General features: G+C 40.7%; 1 protein-coding gene across 1 annotated transcript in view; it reads left to right on the forward strand.

The window, feature by feature from the left end:
• Positions 1-14,705, forward strand: part of LOC128523880 (glycerol kinase-like) — a 37,681-nt gene that overhangs the window by 12,764 nt on the left and 10,212 nt on the right. The window contains exons 9-14 of the mRNA XM_053496053.1: positions 2,067-2,102; positions 2,269-2,336; positions 7,663-7,705; positions 7,805-7,885; positions 13,065-13,143; positions 13,329-13,425. Of these exons, the coding sequence (XP_053352028.1) occupies positions 2,067-2,102; positions 2,269-2,336; positions 7,663-7,705; positions 7,805-7,885; positions 13,065-13,143; positions 13,329-13,425 (404 nt within the window). The remainder of the gene's footprint in view (positions 1-2,066; positions 2,103-2,268; positions 2,337-7,662; positions 7,706-7,804; positions 7,886-13,064; positions 13,144-13,328; positions 13,426-14,705) is intronic.

Raw genomic sequence — 14,705 nt, forward strand, 5'->3', positions numbered from 1 at the left:
CGGTGCGAGACCATTTAATGTATAATATCTTATCAGGTATTCCCAGGTGATCCCTGTCCCTAATAAGTACTGTCACGGCGTGCACCTGTGATGGGCGTGTGCCCAAATGAAAATCGCTCCTCGCTCACTAGGTAGGCGGCCTCCACTCCTGCTGGTGCACGAAGGAGCGGGGCCATGGAATTAGGCACGGCTGGTGAGCCATCGCCGCTAATGATCCCGCGCTTCTCCCTGCGCTTTAAAACACAGCGGGGAGTGTAGCTCGGGGTCTGTGGGGATACTGGATTTCCGAGAGCGGAGAGTAAAACGCGCGCAAGAACGGCATGCAAGTGGGGCAGTGGAACACATCTCAGAGACTTCAAAGAGGCGAGTGCGCCTTTGAACTCGGATTATGAGCTCTTCAGCTCTCAATAGAGCAGGATTATGGTGACCCTGCCACCGAAGAGAAAAAGGCAGCAAGGAGGTTCTGCTGTCCACGTGGGCCTGCGCTTCCACTCTGTCCGCTGTCCACCGCTCACCAGCCTGTGCCCACATACCAGCGGGGCACTGCCCACCAGATCTGCACGTGCACATTCTTTCCTACCCTTTCTTTCCATCCTCCCTCCTTTAACCCCTTACTTTCCCATTTACCTAAATAAATCACCCTTTTTCCAGTAAGACCTCGCCTCGTGTCCGTGCTTTATGGTGCCGCTCGTGCAACCTGGGTCGAACCCGATACAGTACTATTAAAAGTTTGTGATCCAGGTTGGTTCATGTTCTTTCATGCACTGAATAACAGTAAAAGACAGTAAACAGTACTGTTAATAAACACTCACCCCCTAACCAGCCTCTGAAATACAGCTTGTTGTGTTGCCTAGGAATCACAAGGAGCAAAGTCTTTTGTCATGAAGACTTTTCACTGAAGTCCGTATAAAAAAAAAGGTTTTCACTATAAACTTTCACCTGAGCAACATTTATATGCTTTTCTCTGTTAAATACCAGCACTTGAAAAAAAAATCAATGTGTTATTAGGTTTAAATAGGAGCATTGGTGCGCTGTTATTATAGAAATGATAATGCATTAGAAACAGGCTTTTATATAATTCCATGACTGCTGCTGAAACTCTTGTCAGAAAAGCTGTTGCAGAAAATCAGCACCTCTCATAGTTTTGCTCACTATACCAGTTAAGACTACAAAGGACGTGATACACGGCTAAAAGGTTGTGGATACTTGACCATCACTCCATTATGTGGTTCTTCCCCAAACTTTTTCCATGAAGTCTGAAGCACGGAATTGCATGGAATGTTGCAGCACGGCAAAGTGTACACAAAGCCAGCTCCATGACCACATGGTGTGTGTGTGTGTGTGTGTGTGTGTGTGTGAAGGTTGGACTGGAAGGACTGGAGTGTCCTGCACAGATCCCTGAAGGTTCAACAAGGGTAATGGAATAATGCAGTACTGCTGAGGACGCTTCAACTTAATAACCATGAAGATGTCTTGAATTACACCATCTTCTTGGTCGTCCACATCATCTTGGATAATAACCATAACTGTGTGTTTAGATGTCTTGGATTGCATTGCTATAACCAGTTACACTATGATGGTTTTGACAGCACTCAAATAGTTTAAGGACTTTAATTGCCACGAACAGTTTTTTGTACCCTAGTCTGGTTTGAGTCTGGTTTCTATAGAGGGTTCTTCTTTATGTTGTATGCCCTACTGTAAGTCTCCTGTGATAGGCTCCAGGCCCCCGCCACCCTGTACACAGTATATAGTGGTACTGTGAGTGAGTTAATCAGGTGTTCAGAAAAGTATGGTTGATTCATTTGGCATTCTGAAAAGGTACGATACTTTTTATGTACAGTATGTGTGTGTGTGTGTGTATGTATGTATTATCAGTGTTTTACAGTTCATACCATATTGCATTATTTTTCCACTAGATAGTCAGAGTACTAGAATATACTGTAATTATGTGTGTGTGTGTGTGTGTGTGTGTGTGTGTGTGTGTGTGTGTGTGTGTGTGTGTGTGTGTGTGTGTGTGTGTGTAAATGTGCTTTATCTTCCAATTTGTTTCCTGCTCTTGTTTCTAGAGCTCAGGTTCTCTGGCTGGTGTGCCCATCTCTGGAGTAAGATATCATTTATTCTTATAAATTCATAAAGACACCAGATGATATTTATGCATTATTAATTATTTTTGACAAATATAACTGTATGACCAAAATAGAGACAAAAAAAAATCCTGTGTGTGTGTGTGTGTGTGTGTGTGTGTGTGTGTGTGTGTGTGTTCCTCAGTGTCTGGGTGATCAGTCGGCTGCTCTTGTGGGACAGATGTGCTTTAAAGATGGTCAGGCCAAAAACACGTAAGAAAAAGAATAATAATAAAACAACATGAATATATTATGTCTTGTCTTATACCAAGTCTTTCCTTGTGAAGTATGTAGCTCTTGAAAATAAAAGTGCTTGAAAGCATCTTAGCACATATCATGGAGCGTCAGCATGCAGCATTAAACTACTGAAGGTACAGGTTTGATAAATGATCCGGCTGCTGGCTGCACATCTGAAACCCTGGCCTTCCAGGAACTCCATGCGGAAAAGTCTTGGAGCAAAGTCAGGTCTGTACAGGGCAGTCACTCCCAGACGAGTTCCTGTAATGAGCGAGTGGTGTTGGTGAATGATTGTGTGTGTACAGTTCACACAGACAAATGAATCTTTTCCACTTATTTAACGTATTCAACGTAACTGCTGCTCTGTGTGATAGATTCTGGAAAAAATATGAAAGGGCTGTGTGATCCCTGGTTCTAACGCTTGCTGAAAGTCAGAATGGAATATGCATGATGGGTCAAAATAAAGGACAGTGACATCAACCCAAGAAAAGGTCAGATCAAGGGCTGTCACGTATGAATAATGTATGGAACGCGATGCACTGACGGGCGTAGTGACATTCAGTGGAACATGAGTGTCAGTTCAAAACAAAGACAGATGTTTGATGGTTGATGGACGAGTGGGTGATAATTAAGAGTTGCTGTATCCATAAATATAAGTGTGTCTATACACACAAGTGTGTATGATGTGTGTACAATCAAAGCAGTTGTCGACCTACAGTGGGTATATTTCAACACACATAACCCTGCACCTTGCATCATCTGTGACGGTAGGCGTGGGGCCAAGCACCTGCTGAAGATGAAGAATGAAGAGCTGAGCTGAACTGCATCGTCCTGTGTGTGTTTATGTTGGTGTGTCTCAGTGGGGAAGGATGTAGGACAGAAAAACAAGGCCAAAAAGAAAAGCAACAATAAGCCTGCCATCACTTCCTCATTCCCATTTAAGCACAGCAGAATGTCTTATACCAAGTCTTGTAAAAAAATAAAAGTGCTTGAAAGCATCTCAGCACATATCATGGAGCACGGCAGCATGCAGCGTTAAATTAATGAAGGTAAAGATTTGATAAAGCTTAGCACTAGCCAACAAGCTAGCAGATTTAGTGATGCTGAAACCCTGGATCTCTTCACGCTCATCAATATCATTCAAACCCCCAACAGCATCCACCAGACTCATCACCAGATTCTCTTTGAGATGTACAGTTCAGTGGAGTAGAGATCACCAGACTGCTGGACGGAACAGTGACATGGACCCGTGCAACCGGAAAGTCTGAAGGTGTGGTAAAGGACAGGTGTCAGAGTATCCAGAGCAGGGCAGTAATCACACATCCATTGATCACACTGTTGTGAGTATACTGTATAATGGAGCATGTATCACACATTGTTGGATTCGAGCTGTAATTAAACCTTAATCTACCAAGGCCTTATTCATGATTCAATATTGGATAGAGCATGAAGGGCGAAGGTAATAGAATATCGGTATATAGGTAGAATATCACGAGTACTCATAGGGGCAGGTGTTGCTCAGTGGATAAGATGTTAGACTACTGATCAGAAGGTCCCAGGTTCAAATCCCACCGCCACCGAGTTGCCACTGTTGGGCCCTTGAGCAAGACCTTTAACCAGAGCCAGATTTCAGCACTAAGAAACCAGGTGGAAAAATTAAGTCATTTAGTAAGCTGTACGTCACCTCGCGCACCTCCAGTGCCCGGGTTCGATTCCCACCTTGGGGTCTGTGTGCGTGGAGTTTGCATGTTCTCCCAGTGCTTGGTGTGTTTCCTCCGGGTAATCCTTTTCCTTCCACAGTCCAAAGATTTACAGATTAGGTTAATTGGTGTTCCCAAAATATTTCCTGTAGTGTGTGTGTGTGTGTGTGTGTGTGAGTCCTGTGGTTGATTGGCATCCCGTCCAGGGTATACACCACCTTGTACACCATCAAGTCTCATGGGATAGGCTCCAGGCTCCCTGATACCCTGTACACAGGATAGAGCGATATATAGATGATAAGTGAGTGAGAGTAACATGTCGAATCACCTTTAGAAACAATATTTTTTAAGTACAGTGGAACCTCGGATTGTGAGTAACGCGGTTAGCGATTTTTCTGCAAGACGAGCAAAGATTTTTGACTTGGAAGACAAACAAGTCTTGGTTTATGAGTACCGAGTATCATGTATCACGCATGCGCTTCTTGTTTTGACGCCGAGCTGATCAGAGTGTGTGAAAAGAGTGGAGGAAGGGTAACTGTGTAAGACGAGAAGGGGGAGAGGGGAGCTTACCTTAGATTCACCCACGCTTTACTACTTCAGTTCATTGATTTGGAAGAAGATTCATTTGTTCTCAAGTTCCTCTAATTTTATGTTTTTATTTACAGACACAGTGGGATCACTGAGCTATACAATTATTTTAAATGAGTATATTTTAGTTGAAAAATATGAATAAATGCTATAAATAAATGACATGGTTTGCTACAGTAGGATTTATCCGTTACATTTTCCCATCATGTTCTCACGGCCACGGAGATGTGCCTTTTCACATGTCTGAAAGTTGCTAAGCAGTTTGGTTTAATCCACTTTGAACCCACTGCGAGCCTGACTGGTGTAAGGAGGTTACATGAAGTAAGTGAGGTGCTGAGCATTTAGTAATCAATATCTGTACAATATCTGCAGCGTAATCAGGATAGCATTCTTTCACCTCAGAAATATTGCCAGAATAAGAAATTTATTGTCGCCAAACGACGCAGAAAAACTAGTTCATGCTTTTATCACCTCTAGGTTGGACTATTGTAATGCCTTACTGTCTGGTTGTTCAGCTAGATGCATAAATAAGCTTCAGCTAGTCCAGAATGCAGCAGCGAGAGTCCTCACCAGAACCAGAAGATATGAGCACATCACCCCTATCTTATCTTCACTCCATTGGCTCCCTGTGAAATTTCGCATTGATTTTAAAATACTACTCTTGACATATAAAGCATTAAATGGTCTCGCGCCGCAGTACCTGAGCGAACTGCTAGTGTCTTACGATCCGCCACGCCTACTTCGATCAAAGGATGCAGGCTGCTTGTCAGTACCGCGTATTATGAAAAATACAGCTGGGGGCAGAGCTTTTTCTTACAAAGCCCCAAAGTTATGGAATAGTCTTCCAAATAGTGTTCGGGACTCAGACACAGTCTCAGTGTTTAAGTCCAGGCTAAAAACCTATTTATTTAGCCGAGCATTTTTATAAATAGATTTGCCATAGGTAAAGGAGCAGATCTGGGGGACTCATGGACGTAGAGTATTATGGTGAACTGGTATGTTTGGATGCTGTCTTCCTCACTCTCATTGATCACTCAGGTTTGCTGACGGTGAGGTGATTGTTTGCTTTACATGTCAGTTCCCCCTCATGTTTGTGTTTCCTTCTGGCTCCTCCCTTTTAGTTATGCTGTCATAGTTAGTCCTGCCGGAGTCTCTGCTTGCACTCTACAGTTAATATACATTCACATTATACATTGTGTGACTGTGACCATACCTAACTGCCATCTCTCCTCTTTTTCTCTTTCCCCCCCTCTTTCTTTTTCCTCTCTCCTCCTGTCCCCCCCTTTCACTCTTTCTCTCTCTCTCTGTCGAGCTACACATGTCGTTCCTGAGCTGCCAGTGATCCAGACTCCCTCTGCCCTCCGGACCTGTCTGACCCATCCTGGTGCCCCGCTTCTGGCTGAAGATCTCGTCACATGGATGCCACGTGTGTCTCTCTGGGATGCGTCTGGTGTCTGGGAATGATTCTCTCCACCTAGAAAATGGTTCTGGCCTTGACTGGTGTTGGCAACTGTTTCTCTGAGGACTTGACAGTTCGATAGTTCATGACTGGAACTTCTTACAAGTCTACCTGGGTCTTCAATAACTACCTGGACTCCATATTAACATCAATTAACATCAGCTATTATAGCTGAACTGCCTCCCACCCTACACACTGTATAAATGCAGATCATTTACTCTTTCTGTTTCACCCAAATGAGGATGGGTTCCCTGTTGAGTCTGGTTCCTCTCAAGGTTTCTTCCTATTACCATCTCAGGGAGTTTTTCCTTGCCACTGTCGCCCTCGGCTTGCTCACCAGGGACAAACTGACCATTTTGATTCATACAAATTCACATTTCATACAAACTTAAATAATTCTTTTGACTATGTAAAGCTGCTTTGCGGCAATGAAAATTGCTAAAAGCGCTATACAAATAAAATTGAATTGAATTGAATTGAATTAATCTTCACAGTTTTTGAATCACTGGAGTCACACGTGCCAGCACATGTGCCATATAACTGTTTCTGTGGTCTGAAGACTCTGATCAGTCATGTTGGCTAGGGCACTGCACATACAGTAAGTAGGTTTAGCACTCTACGTGTAGACTTTGCGTTACATGCGGTAAATGTTTCATGGCTGAGATACAGGAAACAAAGCGTTTGTGCTTTAAATCTGTGTCCATTTTAAGATCGACTGCTTTGACCGGTGTACAGCCGGCTGAGCATACAAGCTGGAAGGGTGTAATTTAGCTGCCAGAGCTGTTGTTTGGCTGTACAGTACAAGTGTGTGTGTGTGTGTGTTCTTCTCAACAGACCCTTCTTAATGTGCCACCTTCAATCAAAAAGATTAAGCAAACCCATTTCCAGACAAACTTAGGCGAAGCATCATGCACAGCAGCCGTCCTTAACGCCACGAAGACATTTATGAGCATCTGGGACGAGTTGGAAATACCGGACAACTACCCTGATTGTTTTTTTCTTGAGTCGTCATCAGACCAGTCGCTGTCTCAGAGCAGAACCTCCCAGGAGCACAGTGTGGCTCCACACCAGGACTGTGTGACCAGTGCAGACATGATTTTTGCTTTGAGACAGACACCAGTAAAGCTTCGAGCAGAATATTGAGCAAAATATGTCTCTATAGTACGATGTCTTCCCTGATTTCATAATGGTTCAGGAGTTTCATGCAGGGGTGACCGGCACCGTCACCTCAGGCGAATGTGAGAGATACTTCCTAGATAAGCAGTGAAGTGAAGCTGGGCGCCGTCCTCGGCCCAGTCTTACACAGACCACGAACTGGAGAAATCCAATACCGTCTTTGCGTCAGTAACGGCTTCCTCTTTGACCGTTGTCAATTCAGCGGCAAAACAATTATCCTGCTGAATCTTCTCTGTGGCTCTCTGCAGCTGATCCGACCTTCAACTGATGCTCGATCGCTGGAGGCTTTATTGATCTGGTTACAAATTCAGCAGGATTTCATGTGTTATGAAAATCACATACCATTAACACACCTATGTTGTCTCTGTATTTGTTGTAGATATGGAACCGGCTGCTTCATGTTGAAAAATACCGGAGTCAAGGTATTTAACGCTTTAATGACATGACATGGTCTTAATCTTTAAAGGTCATCACTAGATGACTTTAATTACTGTAGTTAAAGTTTTAACTCTTCCTCACAGCCTGTGATGTCAGAACACGGCCTCCTCACCACTGTGGCCTACAAACTGGGAAAGGACAAACCTGCTCACTATGCACTCGAGGTGAATACTGTACGGTTTTTATGTTTATTGATGTATTTAAGATTTAAAGAAGTCGGGTTCTTTCATTTTATTATTTGTCGAAATTAAAAATATATTTAAGAAAAAATAGAAAAGTAAGTAAAGGAAACTGTAAAATGCCTGCAGTCTGGGTTTTATACAATTTAAAGATGCTTTGCTATTGTTTTTTTATGCATCTGGACGTATTTACAGGGCAGAATAAATTTTTTAAAAACAAATTCAGAATTAAAGCATGCACAAATATTCTTGTGCATTAAATATTACATATGTTTTTTTTTTTACATGTACGAGGTCCAGGAAAGTACCCAGACATTGTTAATATAACGAGAACAGTCTGTACAACATCGATGTAACCTGGCAGACAATAGAGAGTAAAGAGTGTAAACAATGTAGATTTCACTGTACTAGTCAGTGAGGCGCCAGATGCTGTTATGCGTCCATCGCATTAAATGACTGAGGGAGTAGAGTAACAAATCTGTGTTAAATTGTGTGTTAAACTTGAACGTTCCTCAGAGAAAACTATTCAGAGGGCTTTCAGGAACGATGCAATGAGTGCATCCAATCACTTGGGTTACTCAGCCCCGCCTACACACCAGATATGGCATCCTGGGACTTCGGGCTTTTCTCCAAACTAAAATCACCTTTAAAAGGCGAGAGATTTCAGACCATCGATGAGATTCAGAAATGAGTGTTTTGAACAGCGGATGAGACCCCGGGTAGACGTGTGTGTGAGGTCCCAAGGTGTCTACATTAAAGGGGTCTGAGGCCTTTCTGAAGACCTGCAGTGATTCAGCGCTCTTCTTAAATCTGTGTACATTTCAAAGATTTACCAATATAGTAGCTAATACTGTACATTTTCCCTTATTGATGTAGAGAACAAACTGGGCATTTAGAATGTGGCTGATGTAAAGATGTTAGATTCATGTGCAACATTTAAACCTATGTCAAATTGCACACAAAAATACTATTTTCAGAAAAGCGGAGAAAAAGGAGATTAAACAAACGTGGCAGATTGTTTTGTTTTTGAACACAGACATGAGTTGATGTTCGTGTGTGTTTATAGGAAAACAACTATATTAAAACACAAAGACCTTTTATTTGGGGTAAAGTGACTGATGTGTAAAGTGAACCTCTGTTTCACTGAATAATCCAAGACTTTACATGAATATGTAATATAATAAGACTCATTCACACCTGTCTGAGGGTAACATCAGGTTTCACCAGGACTCCTATTGTCTCAGATGTCTCATCTCTGGGAGATTATGTGAAGAGAAACTGCATTTTAAAAAAACAACAACTGCATTTTAAAATCTCTTATAAATCTATATATTGGCGTGCCGCAGGTGAACATTTTAGATTCACTAAAAGGGTTTATACAGCCACCACACTTCAGCCATTCACAGACACCATGCATTGTGCTACTGTATGTTGTTGTTTGGCATCATTAACTAAGCGTTACAGGGGACTGATGCTTCCTTGTCCTATCTAAGTTATTTGTCACATATATAGTACATTACAGTGAAATTTCTTCTTCTTATATCCGAGTGTAACTGGGGCCAGAGCACAGGTTCAGCCATGATACAGCGCCCCTGGAGCAGTTAGGGTTAAAGCCCTTGCTCAAGGGCCCAACAGTGGCGACCTGGTGGAGCTGGGGATCGAACCGCCGATCTTCCGATCAGTAACTCATGCCTTGGCCCTCTGAGCTACCACTGTCCCAATCTACAATATCTACAATGTATCTTGTTTTTTTGTTTTTTAGTAAATGTCTATTTTTCATTCTATACATTTTAAATTTTTAAATAAATTTTATCATTTTTCTTCCACTTCACAATGATGTGCCAGTTTGTCAAATAAAATCCCAATAGAATACATTTACGTTTGTGGTTGTACCGTTCAAGGCGTTTAAATACTTTTGGAAGGCACTGTAAACACTGTCTGTGACAAATTAAATAGAAAATGAAGGGTTTTAGTCAGGTTTCCGGCCACCACACGCTGGCAGAACAGTGCACGTTGGCACAGAATCTACTGTAACTGTAACTGTACTGGACTTGTTTTTGATAAGTCAGCACTAATAAATGCACGAGTGTGTATATGACTTACATCATTTTAAACAATTCGCTAAACTATTCAGTAAACCCCTTGTTGTAGACGGAGGCATGGAACGGACCAGGATCAGGATGGAGGTGTTTTATCAGCCATAGGGTGACAAGTGGACCCAAACCACACCAGTCTGTGGGGACGTTGTGTTAGATCTGCCAGTTAAACCTTTATCTGTAAGGACCTGATGGAAATTTAGTGAGGTATTTCCAGACATGGTGTATAGGACCTTCAGCAGAAACAAATAGACAGAGCTGAGTGAGAAGAGAATCTGTAGCTCACCTTCATCAAGCTCACTTCCCCCAAATAATTAAACATGACTAGCATCACTATCAGGGTGTACAGTTTAAAGACTCTGGTCAGAAGTGGTCTTCACGCGAAAACAAAAGGATTGTGGTGCAGAGTGGGGAGAGATGTGAGATGTGAGATTTCAGCTCTGTCAGTTTGTCCCTGAACAGCTGTAGACCTGAGCGTCTGTAGGACTTCTGTAAAACACAGGGGACGTTCCTCAGAGGTTTTGTAACTGGGAGTGCAAATTATGGGGGGTTTTTTGGTCATAAATCATCCCCATCTTACTGCTTAAGCTGATTTTATATTCGATTCGATTAGATTCAACTTTATTGTCATCGTGCAGAGTTCATGTACAGAGCCAATGAAATGCAGTTAGCATCCAACCAGAAGTGCATAAGTGGCCTATTTACAATAAATAAATACGGCGTGTTATAAACAGGAGATGTAATATCCAATCTGCAGCATCGTAGTGACTCTAAACACATCAGGAAAGCAGTAGAGAACAGCAGAAAGAGTCCTAAAACTGATGGCATGTCTCTGGTCTCGACAGCATTGTGCCAGTCTGAGACTGCATGCAGAGATGAAACAGGACTTTAAAACCTGCACACCAGTGTGTCTAAGAGAAGACTAGTGTAAAAGCAAATGTTTGTCACATCACAAACTGATTTGATGTTTTTTATTTTTTATTAAAAATTAATTTCAAGTCAATTTTCAAATCCAGGTCATGCAATTATTTTTTGAAAGAATCCTCACTACGGTAAAGCAAGAAGCAAAAGCAATTCCACAAGTAAAAATGAATTCAGACAGAAACGATGGAAAGCTACTATTCATAAATATAGTATTCATAAACATGCCTTTACATCCCCCCCTCCTTTTTTTTGGTAGTTTTAACATATCTAACTAACTAGATTTGCTACTGTAGTTTTACTTACATAATTTTTGTAGATGGATGCATTGTCATCAAGTAGACCCTAAATCAATAGCTTCTTAGATTGCTACTGGATGTTAGAGATTAAGGAGAGGTGTTAGTGGAGAAAATAAAATTAAAAGGAGAATTAAAATTTAGGACTGATGATCTCGCGGCATAAAAAATGAGTTACAGAACACTTCAATGAGGTTAAAAAATCTATAAAAGCATAACATTTGTTCCTAAAGTTTATTCCCTAAATAATAAATGAATATCCAACAAAATTTATTACAAGCTATAAACAGTAAGAAATCGGCTCAGGCCCACAATATACTAAAGGTTAAACTGCAGAGCCCTGGTGTGTGTTAGCAGGGAGGTTTCAGACTTTACACTGTGTATTTGGTTATTAGATATATCAGGAAGAACAAATGTTATATAGCTTTTATAACATATAAATTTAACCACTATATTGAAATATGGGAACGATGTCACAAAAATGTAAAACTCTCAAAGCATATTATTATTATTATTATTATTATTATTATTATTATGGTCTTAGAAACAACCCACATAATAATGAGCCTTGTATATGTTTATAAAACAACAAAACAAACAAAAAAGTGGCTAAAATGCTCTGGGTTTTTAATGGCTACAAGTCACACCTTTACCTACAAATAAAATCTGAATATTTGGTTCTTGCTAAATTAAATTTTATTTAAAAACATATATGGGGTTGGACAATGAAACTAAAACGTCTGGTTTTAGACCCCAATAATTCATTAGTATGGTGTAGAGCCTCCTTTTGCAGACAATACAGCATCAATTTGTCTTGGAAATGAGCACAGGGGCCAGAGGGATTTTGAGCCATTCTTCTTCCAGAATAGTAACCAGGTCATTACGAGATGCTGGTGGAGGAAAACCTGACTCGCTCCTCCAAGACACCAAGTGGCTCAATAATATTTAGATCTGGTGACTTTGCAGGCCACGGGAGATGATCAACTTCACTTTCATGTTCATCAAACCACTCACCAGTCTTGCTGTGTGTATTGGTGCATTATCATCCTGATACACGGCACCGCATTCAGGATACAATGTTTGAACCATTGGGTGCACATGATCCTCCAAAATGGTTCAGTAGTCCTCGGCAGCACAATCTAACACAAGTATTGGCCCTAGGAAGTGCCATGGTATTGCAGCCCAAACCATCACTGATCCACCACCATGCTTCACTCTGGGCATCCAACAGTCTGGCCGGTACGCGTTTTTGGGGCTTCTTTACACCGTAACTCTCCCAGATGTGGGAAAGTTCAAGACAGTGAAGGTGGACTCATCAGAGAACAATACATCTTAACGAACAGTTTTGTTGGAAACAGGAGAGTTGAGGTTCACATTTAATTCTGCAGTTAGTTGGGCAGCTGTGATTTTATGTTTTTTGGATACAATCTGGGTTATCAACCGGACATCCCTTTCAGACAGCTTCCTCTTGCGTCCACAGTTACTCCTGTTGGATGTGGTTCGTCCTTCTTGGTGGTATGCTGACGTTACCATGGATACCGTGGCTCTTGATACATCACAAAGCCTTGCTGTCTTGGTTACAGATGTGCCAGCGAGACGCGCACCAACAATTTGTCCTCTTTTGAACTCTGATATGTCACCCATAATGTTTTATGCAAAACTGTGCTATTACTCTGTGCTAACAAACCTTCACACTCTGCTCTTATTGGTGGAATGCGCAATCAATGAAGATTGGCCACCAGGCTGGTCGAATTTAGCCATGAAACCTCCAACTATAAATTGGCCAGTGGTTCAGTGTATATATGTGTGTGTGTGTGTGTGTGTGCTTAAAGAGAATGCTCCATGTTCCAGGGATCGGTTGCCATAGCCGGGGCAGTAGTGAGGTGGCTGAAGGACAATCTGGGGATCCTCAAATCCTCTTCTGAAATCGGTGAGCCCTCACACTTTGCCCTTTATCATATAACCGACTAAAAATCATCAGTACATTTTAATATTATATATAAAGATTATAAATTAAATTAATAAATAAATTGAAATATCTAATGTGAGATCCAGTCGTGTAGTTTTGTGTGTTATGGAGAATAATATTTCAGTATTTTCTGATTTTTCCATTAGAAACGTTGGCTGCTGCAGCTGGTATGTCTTACGGCTGTTATTTTGTTCCTGCTTTTTCTGGACTTTATGCTCCCTACTGGGAACCCAGCGCTCGGGGGTGAGAACCATTAACACATAATTGAGGAACATTCTTTATATAGAGATGAAGCAAAGATGTGGTTCAACAGCCACAGTCGGTGCAATTCATTTTCATATACAGTACAGTATATACAGTATGTGTATGATACACACACACAACAAGTGAATGAGTTTTCCAAAATACACAATAATCTCCTTTGACCAGTTGATATTGAGATGTACAGTATCTGCTACTTCTGATCTGTAAAGCTTCATAACGGCTCTAATCTGAGGTGCTGGTTGATGCCATGAAGCTTAGACATGAACTTTTATTTTAAAATTTAATCTCTACTGGATAAACAAATATTTAGTTTAAAAATCATCAGGCTGCTAAATATAAATAAAGTTTAGTTTTATTATTTAGCAGTAAATATTCAGTAAGTCAATATTTATTCAGTATTTATTCACTTCAGTTCAGTTTACTTGCACCTTTAGGGAATGACAAAATAAATTATTGCTTTTGAAGTTTTATTTTTTTTTTCTTTTTTTTATTGTAATTTTAAGCTTCTGTTGGCGAGAACAAAAAGGCATTTCATTCAAATGCAGTTGACTTAGCTCAGTGCTTAAGAGAAAAAAAGTACAAAATGAGATCCTTTATCGACCTTTTAAAGGCTCCCCAGAGAAACTAACTGTAGCCCCTGGTGCACAGGTCACTGTAATTACTCTGAATATCTAATAATGTAATATTATTTACAATAATTGCAGTTTCTATTGGACCAAAGGTGGCTTTAGTCTGTTCCTCTGGGGAGCTGAGACATTCTCACTGAGACATTCTCTCTGTTTTCTGCATTTGTATTTCTGCATTATTTATTTATTTATTTATTTATTTATTTTTATTTTTTTGGGAGGGGGGGTGCAATAATAACAGCAAACAATTATTACATTTTTGTCCCTTTTTTTTCTCTCCAAAGGTTATTTCATTGTTTCTGTGTGAATTGGTTAAGCCAAAGTCACAGTACCAGTTCAGCCTGATAGTGGAAGAAGAATAATGAATAATAATAAATACACACACACACACACACACACACACACACACACACACACACACACACACATATACACACACACACACACAGAGTGAGCTTTTTAGTGTTTCAAGGCTGTAATGATATATACCAGTTATGCCGTGTTTCCTTGATATAGCACATTAATTTATTATAAGTCTGCTGTTTATTATTATTATTATTATTATTATTATTATTATTATTATTATTATTATTATTATTCCAGTAGACGGTCACATGCTCTATAGATTATTTC

This window comes from Clarias gariepinus, chromosome 5 (genome assembly GCF_024256425.1).
Source record: "Clarias gariepinus isolate MV-2021 ecotype Netherlands chromosome 5, CGAR_prim_01v2, whole genome shotgun sequence".
Lineage (NCBI taxonomy): Eukaryota > Metazoa > Chordata > Actinopteri > Siluriformes > Clariidae > Clarias > Clarias gariepinus.